A 14,984-nucleotide genomic window follows, 5' to 3' on the forward strand; every position below is an offset into this window, starting at 1 on the left:
CAACTGCCGGAGTCTGCGCAGTAGCCGCAGCGCTGAAATTCAAATTTGAACAGACAGTTGTTTGTGTGAGGAGAGAAGAGGAGCTGAGCGGCGTCCAGCTCACCACGTCCTCTTTCTGTACACTCTGGTGTAATAGAGTAGTAAAACAGCTAGTTGTTGAAATATTATTCGAGTAGGGATAAACTGTCTCCGGAATGGATCCATTTACTGAGGTGAGTCGGTGAGCTATCTACATTGAAATAACACATTAGCTACCTAAGTGGTAACGTTAGCCTAACGTAACGTTTCCTGTTTTTGTTTTAGCTAACAAATTGTTAGACAGCTGCTATGGTGGTAGAGCAAACTTTGTTTGCTAACATAGCCATTTGAGTAATCTTTTCAGCAACTGCTTATTGAATAGGGGACTCTACCATCAGATCAAAGATCTAAGATAAAAGCATGTCACGTGTTTGTTCTTTGTGTTGTGGCAAACGTTAGCAACTTAAACAAATGTAGGTAATCTGAAATAACGTTAATAATTAGTAACCTAAACTTCTATCTGCAGTAAAGGTAGTTGCCAAGATAGTCGGTTGGTTACTAACCAGCTTTTCCAAGGTAACCAGTATGTGTCATTTCATGATATAACGTTAGTGACATTCCTATCCATATACTCAATCCCTGTACTCAGTCAAAATCACGCCATAGTAAGATTACCATTCCAAGCCCATGTAACGTAACGTTACTAAAATTAAACTGAGTTGTCTCCAATTAAGGCAATGCTATGTGTCAGCCTTGGAATTTGTCCAACACCTAGCTCATAATGCTTCCAGTCCAGCTGAGCAGCCTGAGCCATGTCAAACCTTCTATTGAATGAAAAGCAAGGATTTCTTTCTCTCCTTACTGTATTCATGCTGTTGCAGCTAACTGGAAATTCTTGTCACTCCATGTCATGGCCAATAGAGTTTCAGAGAGATTTCAGATCCAATGACCGGGAACCACAAACAGAGGAGTGGCTCATTCCTTAGGAATGATGCTAAACGCAGCCTCAAGTTTTCCATGTTGCCTAGAGGAAATGTGCAGGCGGCAGTGGAGCTGCAGGAATGTGTTGGGTCTTGCACAGTTACAGGGCTGTAAATCAGATTGCGTGGCAGTCTGCCTGGGAGGCCAAGGGAAGGGGTTTTCACGAGAGGATGGAAAGAGGGCAAGCAAACAGAGGCCTTTTTATCTATACCAGAAGAGGTCTGTTTTGTCTGTCTACGCTACAAGTCCAACTGTTTTGCCACTTGTAAGTTAGCCTCCATAGATGCAATGCGCTGTGCCTTTGTTTTTCACACCATTTGCATTTGCAGACATCGTGTGACCTGTTGGCCAACGCCCATCAGGGACGGTGGAGAAATCACCCTATTTGGCCTTATTTGAATGAGCCACATGACGAATCACACACAATTCCAGGTCTCATACAGCAACAAGTGTGTGATTATGATGAGTTCTCAAACTAGGATTCTGTGTCACAGCATAGATTTGATTTACCACTAGAGGTCACGCTAGAAAACGCTATGCTGCAATGCCAATTATGTACAATTATGTGATTTTATGTACAGTCAGAAGTACGTTGAAAAAAACAGGTTCCTCCTGAGTAACGACAACCATCAACATACAGGGGGACTTTGTTTTTCCAGCTCCCTCGGGAAGGGAACTTGAAATTCCTTTCCTACACTTGTTCAAATTATAAACATGTTTATGCATACACACTTTTCCAACCATTAAAACGTCTCAATAGTATAACATAGCTTGGGCACAAAATTTATAATTTCTACCGTTTTCCGAAGAATTTCTTTTGTCAATGGGGTCATTTACGTTCTGAGACTGTTTTGCTCCATGGCACATTTCAGGATCAGTTCCAGTAGGTGGTGCAGTTGCAGTTGTCAATATAATGCTGCATTCATGTCTCATTGGAAAGACTGTAGATACGGGCTCAGAATGTTGCTCACCTCAGCTTTCAGGTCATAAATACTACTTGGGATCTCTGGGTTTTATTTGGACCCCAAGTTCTCTAACTTGAATTAATTGATGTCACCACCTAAAAGGAAACACCTGGAGTCAAGTGTAGGGAATGATACATTCATTTCAAACAAAACCAACGAAATGTGATCAGAAGCAACTAAAGTCTACAGATGGTCTCAAAGTCGACGGCTTGGATAAACACGTTTCTGCTGTATAGGTATAAAGCAGCTGCTGGAGTAACTATTTAAAATGAAATTCTGCTTTTGTCAAACCAGAAACTGCTGGAGCGGACCCGGGCCCGCAGGGAGAACCTGCAGAAGAAAATGGCAGAGAGACCAACTGCAGCAAACAGACAGATGACTAAAAGGGCCAGGGAGCCGTTGGCTGAGACCAATAGTGTGATCAGTGAGCCAGTCATTGACAAAGGTATGAACACACTTTGTGTATTGCCACACAGTTGTTAGTGGGGTTTTTGTAGTACTCTGTTGTTGAAATAATCATAGAAATAGTCATAATACTATCCAGTCTCAGCTAAAGTAAACGCAGTGGGTGATGTTAATGTTCTGTGATGTTTTTTACTCAAATTTTTAACCTCTTTTCCTTACCCTTATGTGCTTTTATTTGATTGTTAAAGCACTTTGTAACCTCTTTAAAAAAGTGCTATACAAATATTTTTTTATTATTATTATCATAAACCCAAATGCTGCCATATACCTTACATTAGACTTCAATTTTTCCACAACTTCTCCCCCCCTCCAGTTCCACAGCTCTCTTCCAAGCCTTCTCCCTCCAAGCGCAGATGCTCAGGGGAAAATGCGCAGCTTGCAGCCGGGGAGGAGAACCAGGAGCCGGCTACAACTCTCCCTGCGGTCCCTATGCTGCCCGATCCTCCCACAGACAGGAAACCCCCGGTCGGTCCGGCCAGCATCCGCCATGCGTCCTCCCTGGAGAAGACTGCCGCCCGGCCCGTTGTCCAGTCTCATCCAGTGCAGATGAAAACTGTACAACCAGAGCAGGAAAAGATGGCCGTGACCCCAGCTCCCGGTCCGTTGAGCAGCAGTGAAGTGGAGATGGTACCTGCCAGTGCAGCCCTGCAGAAGAACAAGGAGGACCTGAAGGAAGCCCCGACTCCATCCACTACTGGCATGAGGTCTCGTCTGCAGAGACTAGCAGATCAGAGGCAGTATTGGGATAGCGAAGGTAGGAAGCTTTTTGTGCGTTTTTGAATGTGGTTTGTTTTTATTTATTCGGGACTAGAACCGTTTGATTTTTACAACTAAAATCTGGACATGTCTTGAGGTCCTCCTCTAGTGTGAGCTGGTCAACCACTCAAATCTGAATAGAGAATGGCAATAGCCAGTGAGAGTTGAGCGCCAGAGAAAAAAAAAAAACAGGAACTGTGAAAAGAAAAATGTTTCACTTCCATGTTTGTTGTGTGTTGTTGTGGTGATAGGGTTTGTGTTTTTGCAAGATTGTGTGATTGCATGGCGTTAGTAGTGTGTGTTCCACAAATCTAGCTGGTCGTCAAGTGTGTGTTCCCCAAATCGCACCGGTTGTAAAGTGTAGGTTCCTTTAATTCAGCATGTCGTTAAGTGTGTGTTCCCCAAATTCAGCTTGTCATTAAAGGTGTGTGTTCCCCAAATCCAACTTGTCGTCAGTGTATGTGCCTCTGCGATGCAAGACAATGAAAATCTGTGAGCGCCAGTTGTGTGATGTCCAGTCTTTCCACAGTCTTAGTCATGTTGCATTTCCCTGGCCTTAGACAACATGTTACTACCTTTTCAGGCACCTCAGATGCAGCTCCAAACTGTGCCCCCCCATCCCCACTGAAGAGACAGGTCGACATCCCACCAGTTGCCGTCCCCACTGCGTCCTCAGAACCTCGGGTAGGGAGGAAAGGCCGGCTCGCCAACCTCGCTGCCACCATCGGGTCCTGGGAGGACGACCTAAGCCACCCGCCCATTCGCAAAGACAATGCACAAGGGAAGCCTGGTACCGCCTGTGTTCCCAAGCTGGCCTCCAGAGACGCCGCTGTGGCTGCCAGCAGTAAACCATGCGCTGCAGACCATGTGCTGGCCAACCAGACGGCGAGCACCAAACCCACATCCAGCTCTAATCAGGTAGGTTTTCGCTGAGTTGTCTTTTTATTATTCCTCAGCACAAACGGACAAGAATGTTATTTGATGTGTCCATGTCTATTTCAGTGAATCTGATTACTTTTATTCCATACTTTTCATTATTAATTATTATTAACTTTGTGACACTTTCTATGACTACCAGGTCTATTATGAGAACACATGATGCTTACTGATGCATTTTATAAGCACAAAAAAATTATAGATATAACTTAGAATGAAGTACATGCATTTTATGAATATTTGATTGGTTATTTGCCACATTCATTACTTTTATTTGTATAATAAATGTATATTTACTCATCTCTTCAAGAATGACCCCACACTGCGAATGATTCACTCTCTACTTTCTCTAAACAATCTTCTATCTCCTTAGCTCTTATTTTATGTCTTTTCCTAGCACTTTGCTTTCATATGATCATTCTATAGTGACAGGAATATTATATGGGCACTGAGGCTATGACCTATGCGCTCCTTATTTGTGGTTGCTTGTAATTTTTGGTTATCTAGAAATTGAAGCTTATTCTGCTGTTGCAATGATTGCAGGTCTCTCTGGATAAGAGCGCCAGCTAAAGGCCTAAAATGTAAAATCTATCTTTTCAGCAGCCTCTCTACTCTCCAGTCAAGCCTAGCCGAGTGATTTTCCCAAGCCCTCAGAAGGCTAACGTCCCTGCAGCCAGACCAGCAGTTCAGCCAATAGCCAGTCCCCAGAAGAGTTCTAACCAGGGGACAGCCTACACCTCCAGCCCCCAGAAGAGCTCTAACCAGGGGACAGCCTACACCTCCAGCCCCGAGAAGAGCTCTAACCAGGGGACGGCCTACCCATCCAGTCCCCAGAAGGCTGCTCCGTCCTCCTCAGCACCAGTGTCTCAAAGCCCCCTAAAGAATCAGGGCCTTTCCAGAGGTCTTGACTTCACCTCTAGCCCAAAGAAGCCGGACCACTTAGTCAAGCCCATCACCTCTGGCCCCTCTGCCCTCCAGAACAGAGACAGGGTTGCCACCAAGGACTCTTCTACACCCCTGCAGCAAAAAGCCATGGCCGGAGCACCTGGTGAGGCACATTGCACTTAATTTTGGAGTCTGCATTTTATCACATTTTGTATTCGGTAATGGGTTCCATTCTTCCACCTCAGTCTTTTATTCCGCACAGTTGATTATTGAAAAGAGCATTAAAATATTCTCCTAAAGTAGAAGTACTGGAAGTTCAGACTGGTCTACCAGTTGTTTGGCTGCAGTATTTTCAATAATTAATTTAAATACTGACCAAGATCAGTGACCGCTGCCTAAAGGCAACATTTAATTAAAAAAAATACATTAGAACACAGATTACAACTGTAATGGTAATTTAAAAAATCGAAATGTAATTAGTTACATCTACCCTTGATTCTCAACAGGTGTGAAGTCTTTCCTGGAGCGCTTTGGAGAGAGGTGCCAGGAGCGTTCAAACCAGAGCTCCCCAGCAGGGGGAGCCGCCCAGGCCAAGACCCCAACTGTGACCCCATCAGTAACCCCCAGCACCAGACTGGTCCAGGAGAGGCTCAGAGCCGCCCAGGTTGCCAATACAACCACCGCCGATCTCACCCAGAGACAGAAGCTGGTGGGTTAATGTTGTAGATAGGATATCCTCTACTGTTGTGAGTGATGCTTGTTTTGTTTTCAGCTTGTTTTTGTTACCAGAATAGCAAAATGAGATTCACAAATATCCTCCTTATTGTAGGAGCGTGAGTCTGAGCTGGCCCTGATTCGCAATCGCTTCCAGAAGGGGGACAACATGTGGAGAAACAAGGATGAAGGGGCAGAAACCAAGAAGAGCAGTGAGATCAAGGTGGGCTGATGAATTTGAATATAGTGCATCTGACAGACAACTGTCAAAGTTGATATGTTTTGTCATTTTATGGAACATTCATGTTTTCATTGCCTAAATCTGTTTGTTAGGAGCAGGTGCAGCAGCCTCTGGAGTGCCAGGTGGCCAAGCCTCAGCCACATGATGAACCAACAGCACCCTCTGCTGAGAGTACAGATACCACCACCAACTTCAGCTCTGCAGGTACATATGATATTTCACATTGATTTTTGTAACATTTTTATTTGTTAGTGCACATATGTGTGGTCAGTTACCAGCATTGGCCACTCTACTCAGCACTTACTACCTCCGTCAAGGAATTTATGTTTTCTATCATCTTTCTCTTTTACTGTCATTTTATTTGTTTATTTTATCACTGCTCTTGGTGATTTTATTTCATCACTGCACTGTTTTATCACTGTTGGTGGTTTTGGTTGTTTTATTGTTTTCCTTATATGCTGTTCTGTGAACCCTTTGTAACCGTGTTTTGAAAAGTGCTCTATAAATACAGTTACAGTTATAATGTTTTGTCAAATAGCAGGACATGGATTGGTGGTCTCACCTCCAGCCTCAACCTCAAGTCCTCTGAGGAGAGTTGACTACTCGGTACAGAAACCCTCTGATGAAATCCCAGAAGAAGAGGTGGTCCAGGAGATAGAGATGAACGTCGACCAGTCCATCAACTCTGCGGTTATCAACGAGCTGTTTGATGGAGTCCTGGAGCAGAGTGATGATCAGCATAGTGATGAGGAAGAGGAGGGTGAAGAGGAAGATGCCCTGAATATTTCCTCCATGTCCCTCCTCACTCCACTTGCAGAGACGGTGGCAGCTGTGGTAAAGAGTCCAGAGAGGAGAATAATGGTAGGTACCAAGCTGGAAAACTTCAAGAAGCGCTAACTGTATGTACCATTGCCTATCTGTATAGTACAGCCTCAGACCTGTTCCCCTGCATTCATGGCCTTCATATCTTTGTCCAGACATCAACTCCAGCCTGCTCGTTCAATGAGAAGAGTAAAACTCCTGACAGTGTTTCCAGACCTAGCAAATTCCAGAGGGCTCACATGATTCGGACCGGCTCCTCAGACAGCGTCGAGGCCTCAGACGATGACCATAAACTGCCCTACAGGTAAGTGCTCCCATGTAGCCCTCAGTTGTATAAGAGTATTCAACTTGCTGGTCCTTGCTGTCTCAGTGTGCATGATCTGAATGTCTCTGCTTTCCCGTGTGTATGTTAGCGTCGATGCATACAGGTCCATCAGGGTGAAGGAGACTGAGAAGCCCAGTGTGAAGCAGGTCATTGTGAGGAAGGAGGATGTTTCTCACAGAGCAGAGGAGCCCAGAGGCTCCAGCCTCGTCAGCATCAAACAGAGGATGAAGGTTTGAAATGAAGACATTCTAGATTAACAATCTACTTAAACATCCATTGCAATGGTTTTAATGTAGCCAGGAAAAGCTTGATAGGGATTTGTAACACCAGGGCACAGTTTCATATATAAAGGTTTTTTAATCCCCTTTTTGCAATACAGGCTCATACTGATCTTGAAGATTTTGAGTCATTTTTTCCAAAAAATGATCGTATAGGATCATTCTCATCCAGATACCACAAGATCAAGATTAAAGAATACAGATTTGTGGTCATCAAATAGACCTCTATCTCGCCATCTGTTGGACAAATAATGTTGCAGCATATTGTCAGGCCAAAAAGACACAAGTGAGACAGTTTACGTGTTATTTTAATTCACTTGCCTGTTAAAATGCAAACGTAGAGGAAAAATACACTTTAAAACAACACTGTTAAAAACAGCTGTTGGCAATACACCTTGCATTTCTGGTTCCATTTTGTTTTCTTCTTATTCTTTTTCAGTTTGTGGTGGTTTTATGGTATAAAGCTTGTAGGACAGAGTGAGAGTCTATTTGCACTATCCACTGCATACCAATATTTTTATCTTTGTGAAACAAATGCAGTGTTTACTGAATGGTGTTCCCATTTACCCTCCTCCATCATGCACTTAATGGGATAAACTGTCAATCTTTTGTCTGTCTATGTAGATTCTGACCAATGAGATGAACCTGCAGCAGACAGTCATCCACCAGGCCAGCCAGGCGCTCAACTGCTGCACAGATGAAGAGCACGGCAAAGGATCCCAGGTGGAGGCTGAGGCCGAGAGGCTACTGCTGGTGGCAAGTGAGTTAAGCAGCCATTCAATACACTCACACTCAGCTTACCGGTATGAAGGGCAGGCGTCCATCCATCCAGACCAGCAGCAAGGAAATGATTCAGTACAGGGTGTTTGCTGGTCCTTTTTAAAAGTCTTAAAATGTTTTAAATTGAATTATCTAAATTCAAGGCCATACGGTCTTAATTGTGGTTCAGTGTCTTGGATATGGTTTTAGAAGTTTAAGAAGCTTTTCCTTGATGCACAATTTTTCTAATCGTTGTACAGATGCATACTTTACTGTTTTGTGTTGTTTTGCTTTACTTTTCAGGCTAATGTTGGGGGTGAAATTGTTCTTGCTTTTTATTTGTACTGGCCTAAGCTGACCTAGCTTCTTAAAAAGTCTTGAATTCACCTTGTAGAAACCTGTAGTCATCCTGCAGTATTGCAGTGCGTTTATGTGGCTATCTGAACCATTTGTAACAAGACGACTAACTATTCCTGTTTTTGTTTTCCAGCGGAGAGGAGGGTGGCGCTGAAGGCGGAGTTGGACCGTCTGAAGGGCGAGGGCCCAGCAGGCCAGAGGAAGGCCCCTATGGACATCAGCGTCTCTGCCTCCAAGGGCTCCATCTCCCTGCAGGAGTTGCGTCTGCCTCTTAAGGCAGACTTTGTTTGTTCCACTGCCAACAAGCCAGGTAGACTCCACCTGTATACAACCTAATGCAGGCCTTTCTTTAGAAAACTGAACGGTGACAAACAATTGCAGTGAGCAAAATCATCTGTCTAGAGCAGGTGGTATTTTTTGCACCACACTGTGTTTTAATGAATTGCTTATGAGAACATGCACATGATGAGGTGGTGGCCTGCTAATTCACATTTATGAGTAAGAAAACACTACTAACCCTGTCTTCTTCAACAAGTGGACCAGTATTAGGGGTATATGACGGGACAAGAGTGCTAAACTCTGTCTCTCGGTTATTCCAGAGTCAACCAAACACTACTTCTTCATCATGATTCGGGCTGGAGCGGAGAACACTGTGGCTACTCCATTATCAAGCACACACAGCGGCCTCAGTGGGGACGCCCTCACCTTCACTACCAAGTTCATCATGTAAGTCAAAGCCCCCTGCTCATACGAAAGGTTGAAACTCCTGATGGTTATTATTATTAACTCCTTATTACTGTTACTTTCAATGGAGAATTTTTGTACTGTTTCAGATGCTTTTCCAGCCTGACAAGAATAAAATACTTAATTTTTTAAAATTTTTGTCAAGATCATAATCAAATTAAAAGATACTGACACAAAATACCCCTCCCCCTTTTCATCTTCAGGTCTGATGTCTCCAATGACTTTGAAATTGATATTGAGGTCTATTGCCTGGTGAGTGTCTTGCATCATTTCACGTCATGTGCTGCTATCTTACTGATTAAATACTGATTCATTTCAATCTTGTATAATTACCGATGACTCTAGGTGCAGAAGCGTGAGCTGTTCAATGACAAGAGGAAGAAGCCCAGCAAGTCAAAGGTAATTTCCCCCCTTTCTTGGTAAATCCCATGTGCAAGACACATTGTCAGAATGGTGGCACATGTTAAGAGGCTTAAAGCGTGTGTGTGTATGTGTGTGTGTGTGTGTGTGTGTGTGTGTGTGTGTGTGTGTGTGTGTGTGTGTGTGTGTGTGTGTGTGTGTGTGTGTGTGTGTGTGTGTGTGTGTGTGTGTGTGTGTGTGTGTGTGTGTGTGTGTGTGTTTGTTCAGACAATCTGGAGACATATTCATGAGGCCTATGATTTGTGTATTTCGGTATGGACAGTTTCTGTATAAAATCCCTCACTTGTTGGTGGGTGTGCACGGTGCGGGTGGATAGATGCTACTTTGAACAGTGCCACTACTGTAAAACTATATGCTGTTTTCCCACACATTGTGAATGGTTTCAGGTGGATTGACTGTTTCATTCAGTTGATTAGGATGTTAACTAGCCAGAGACATAGGCAGCACATTATATTTAGGTTACCTATTATGTTTGTAGAGATTCCTATTATTATTATTGTTGTTGTTATGTGTTCAGCCCAATAAGTTGGGCATTAGTAATTTTTGGACGTCATTTTGGATTTTTTGAAAAACCTTCAAAAATTCTTCCCATGACCACTTGTCAGAATGACATGAAATTTGGCAAGTAAATTGATTGAATGTGCCTTTTACTTGGTTTGCGAAAAGCTACGGGATCGGTCAAAAAATGAGCAAGTTATTAACCTATCAATTCATTTTGCACAAAAAGTTCAACTGACTGTAAAATCATGACATGTAATCAATCCACTTGAAAGTCTACCAATTGATCAGAAACATAATTTTAAAGAGATCTACCAAGCCACATGTTATGTTGGGTTTTGAAGAAAATACAGCCATTTGAACTTCTGTTGTGTTGTGATAATAGCAAAGACTCTGATACCCACAATGCCTTGCAGGGCAATCAGGGAACTCAGTGCATTCTTTGTCACACTGTGGTAACCTGTTCATTGTTGATAGTAATATTTTGCTTTATTTTCATCTTTCTAGGCCATCACTCCAAAGAGATTCCTCGCCATTACTGTAAGCCTTTCAAATTTACTTTCTACTGACACTTTTTTTTTTGGTGTCAAATAAATTCCCAAGAATACCACATTAAAAACTAATTCTCACTTGAGTGTGAGAGTCCTTTTCTTTTCAACTTATCCCTTCATCTTTTATTTTTCCTTGCAGAAGAGCAGCCAAACTCCAGGTAAGTGAAAATACATCAAAAACTCTGATTGCTGATTCAAATGTGACAGAATCCTTTTGTATTACATACAAGATTGTATGCTTATATATCATGAGTTGATCTTCCGAGGATTCATGCAGTATTTCTCATCTCATCTATCTGCAGTTGTGGCTAGTCCAGGAGGCCCCAATGCTGTTCGCACCAGTAACTTTGCCCTCGTCGGATCGCACAAGCTTACTCTTTCCTCTATTGGGATAAACAAATTTCCCTTGGAGAAGGTATAGAAGCCATTAAATGTCCAATTTTGTGAATCTTCTTACTACTGTTTCATACTCACTGTATGAATTTTCCTCTTTATCCTTAATTCATCCTGCATTTCAAATGTGGCTGGTTTCTGTCTGAAAACACATGGACTATATGTGAGGAGCTGACAGATTAGCTCACTGAGGCTCGGAGCTGGGATCACAGTCCTATATCTGTGTGCAGGCTTAATGGAGACTCAGAGTATACCTGTTAGTTCTCATCAGACAATGTGTGCTGGCCCTGGCACTCATTCACTCGCCTCCATTTCTCTCTTTTAGATCAAATATGAAGGAAGTGAAAGGGAACTACTCAGTGACATGTTTCATAACAAGGTTACTACTTGCCCCATGGCCAGTTAATTTCTTTTGTTCAGTTTGTGTGGGAAAGGGTGAGAGAAACAGTATGACACAGCAAAATCTTACTCCATTATGTCACTAACATTCTAATCTTAATCTGATTCCAAGTCTGTTATCATAAGGAAATCTAAATTGTGTGTGTTCAATCAGTTAGTCTGCACTTGACAGGCGCTTTCAAGCAACCGTTTTTTTAACTAGTTTGACCTTCCTCATAAGAACAGACTTGCATTGCAACCGGGTGTTTGTTTAACCACATCTTGTAACTTTTAACCCTTTCTGAATTGATGGTGACGTTACGCCAAGGTTTTTCATGAATAATAATCTGTAATTCTGTCATATGGTGTGAAGGTGCCGTTCTTGTGCCCTCTGGAGGGCCACATCTACCTCAAGATGCAGTGTGAAGTCGGCTCTAAGGTGGAGGAGAGGGGCTTCCTGGTGAGTGCAAGCGCATCAAATCATCACCACATAAACTAAAGCTAGAGCAGGCATTGTGGCGGTAACGCTACTTCCCTATGCAAATGTTTTCTCATATAGACTGTAACATCATATTTTTTCAGACAATGTTTGAGGATGTTAGTGGATTTGGAGCCTGGCACAGGAGGTGGTGTGTCCTGTCGGGATACTGCATCTCCTACTGGACCTACCCAGACGATGAGAAACGCAAGGTAACCCCTGCTCTGTCCCACAACTTTCGATATCTTAGGGTGTTTTCACACATGCTTTTTTTGTTTAGAGCAGTCATTTCTAACCCTGAGGTGGTTTCCCACTTTGTTGGGTATTTTTGGCCATATGAGAGCACAGCAGTTGAACCAGTACAATTGCACAGAACAACTAAACAATTGAAAACCTTTTTGGGAGGGAGTTTTCTTGCTGTGTTTCCAAATCAACCCAGGAGGGAGAACGTGATCTGAAATGAAAGGGGAGGAAGGGCACTAAGCACTAAGAATTCCCTATTTGTTCATTAAGCTACTTTAAGGGCCCTTCACATTTACAACAGCAACACGTCTACAACAGACTCTATATGCTCCAAATTTAGAACATACTATTGAGTCAGTCCACAATCCCTGGCTCATTTTAGGCAGATGTCACAGCTGTGACAGGGACACTGGCCACGCCTCTCTGTTCTTCCCTCTGTTTCAGTCTCTCCTCAACCTGACAAATGAACACCACAGAATTCTGCATTGAATTTACATTAAGAGTGATTTTATCTAACTAGCCAGCAATTAATGTACACTTTACACTGGGTTTATGTAACAGTGAGTCTGTTTAGCAAACTTCTTTTATACTTTTCAGTGTACCTTACAGGTTTGAAAAACACTTTGAAAGTGTCAAGCAAGATTGGCTCAAATAGCCAAGTCTCACCTGACTGTTCCCTCTCTCTGTTTTTTTTTTATATGTTCTCCTCGTCAGAGTCCAATCGGTCGCATCAACCTGGCTAACTGTACTAGTAAGAAGGTGGAACCGGCCAACCGGGAGTTTTGTGCCAGGCCAAACACCTTTGAGCTCATCACTGTCAGACCACAAAGAGAGGACGACAAGGAGACGCTGGTCAGTCAGTGCAAGAACACCATGTGTGTCACCAAGTAAGTACCTTCTTGTATTATGTTACCTGTGCAAAATATGCATTCTCACTAGGGTTTGACTGATATGGGGTTTTGAAGGCCAATACCGATACTTTTGGATTGACACTGCTGATGGCTGATATTTAGTGCCAATATTCAATAACTTTTAGATTTGACCATTTTCATGACAAAAATCCCCCCCAGATTTATTATTGGAAGGGTAGAAAAGCCTCTGAAACAGCATTAAGACCATGGGACACTCTCCACTGAAACCTGCTGTGATGAGAAAAGTGCCTCCTGTTATTTAAAGACCAGTATCAGCCTGATATATCAGTCTAACCCTAATTTTCACTGTAAATAACGCTGAGAAACGTGGCATTGCTAAACGTCTGAATTATGATGTTTTTTTCCTGTCTAGAAACTGGCTGAGCGCCGACACCAAGGACGAGAGGAATTTGTGGATGAATAAACTGAACCAGATTGTGGTGGATCTGCGCATGTGGCAGCCAGACTCCTGTTACAGGCCTCTGTGAGTTCTGCCCTCCGTCACACTGGCCCTTCTCTCTTATGGACGGACAATATCAGTGACACCTGCAATTACTAAGTGCAATACAGTACGAAAGTTGTTGAATATTGTTTACTGGTGGATACTTTACACAAGCATAAGTAATCAAACACATAAGTTATAGATATGAGAAAAAAGCCATACTTTTGAAACATTTCAGTACAGTATTTTGTGGAGGACAGGTGGCTTGGCACTGTTTCTTAAAGCCTATATTTTATATATTTCCAAATTGTTGGGATACTCCAATTTGAGGTATTCTCGGGTTGCCAGCTTTTGTTTTTTATGTTATACTTACCATATTGTAGACAAAATGCATGGCTTTAAATTATAATATTGTTTGGTTTCAAAGCTTAAATCAATATATAAATGGTGTTGCAATACTAATTCAATATCAATTTGAGGCACCACAATTTTATGTATGAATGAATGCTCTACTTTTTATCCTGCATGATAGCATAGAACACTATCTGATATCTTTGGAATACACAAACAATTTTATTTTCAACAATAGCTTTTACAACTGGCAGGACTTTCAAATGCCTTCTCATCATGCTGAGTGCCATGCATAGGTTTTTGATGCCAATTATACCACAGCTTTCAATAAGATATTTTTGTCATGTTTGTTTTGATTAATTGTTTATGTGATTAGTTTCCATGTTGACGTTTTAAATGGTTTTGGCTAACAGGGGTTAAGGTTTGATCGCCCATGTAGGTGCTGGTAAATGTATTTTCAGATGGACAGATTTTCTGTTGCAAACGTTTTTCTCAGTCCAAGAATTACTTTGGATTGAACATACTACACACAATGTTTTATGCTTCTACAAACATTTTATTTTATTCTACAGTATAGGAATGAGCAAGAACTATATTAGTACTTTAATCTGTTACTTAAAAGCACTCCAAGCATTCCTCACTCAATCTATCAGGTATTTGTGGAACAGTAAGACTTCAATAAATGCCTGCTTTGACCAAACTGGACATGGTTACTTGCTGCTTCTTGAGTCCTGGTTTCTTTATTAGTGCATCATTCACTGAAATCCACCATGATCTGGGGTTTAATAGGTTTTGCATGTTGCATCAACTTTTTGGAAAAGCTGTGCAACATGAGACCTGTCATTTTAAAAAGGTCTGTATTTTCTGGTTCTATTCTGTGTATGTGTGCTGATGTTTACTAAGCATTTATGCTTCAGTAAATCAGAAATACTACACATTGATCCTTTCATGGCTTTATGAAAACAATGTAACAATTACACTTGTGTATGTGTGCCACACTTTACTATTATGAAAGTAAAGTACAGAAGTGGTTGAATTAACGCTCACATTTTTCCTTTTGCAACAATCAATGC

General features: G+C 42.2%; 1 protein-coding gene across 5 annotated transcripts; it reads left to right on the forward strand.

The window, feature by feature from the left end:
- Positions 1 to 73: 73 nt before the first annotated feature.
- On the forward strand, positions 74 to 14,595 carry anln (anillin, actin binding protein). Of its 5 annotated transcripts, none has more exons than XM_071907548.2 (24): positions 74 to 212; positions 2,259 to 2,409; positions 2,743 to 3,183; positions 3,769 to 4,103; positions 4,722 to 5,169; positions 5,513 to 5,715; positions 5,836 to 5,943; positions 6,054 to 6,165; positions 6,500 to 6,822; positions 6,939 to 7,087; positions 7,197 to 7,338; positions 8,011 to 8,146; positions 8,636 to 8,812; positions 9,102 to 9,228; positions 9,450 to 9,498; positions 9,592 to 9,645; positions 10,672 to 10,704; positions 10,855 to 10,873; positions 11,018 to 11,130; positions 11,434 to 11,487; positions 11,860 to 11,946; positions 12,069 to 12,176; positions 12,922 to 13,094; positions 13,492 to 14,595. In XM_071907548.2, exons 1-24 carry the CDS (start codon positions 195 to 197, stop codon positions 13,604 to 13,606), a joined length of 3,675 nt encoding a protein of 1,224 aa, XP_071763649.2. In that variant the 5' UTR covers positions 74 to 194; the 3' UTR covers positions 13,607 to 14,595. The 5 variants fall into 5 exon arrangements, with proteins under 5 accessions (XP_071763649.2, XP_078146452.1, XP_078146454.1 ...); XM_078290326.1 differs by having other exon boundaries at positions 6,503 to 6,822; XM_078290328.1 differs by having other exon boundaries at positions 6,060 to 6,165.
- Positions 14,596 to 14,984: the final 389 nt, after the last annotated feature.

Source organism: Centroberyx gerrardi, chromosome 19 (genome assembly GCF_048128805.1).
Source record: "Centroberyx gerrardi isolate f3 chromosome 19, fCenGer3.hap1.cur.20231027, whole genome shotgun sequence".
Classification (NCBI taxonomy): domain Eukaryota; kingdom Metazoa; phylum Chordata; class Actinopteri; order Beryciformes; family Berycidae; genus Centroberyx; species Centroberyx gerrardi.

Excerpts from the sequence above, each read along its gene's own strand:
- anln (XM_071907548.2), top strand. Across the intron at positions 3,184-3,768 it reads GCAGTATTGGGATAGCGAAG|GCACCTCAGATGCAGCTCCA; the intron begins GTAGGAAGCTTT and ends CTACCTTTTCAG. Across the intron at positions 6,166-6,499 it reads CACCAACTTCAGCTCTGCAG|CAGGACATGGATTGGTGGTC; the intron begins GTACATATGATA and ends TTTGTCAAATAG.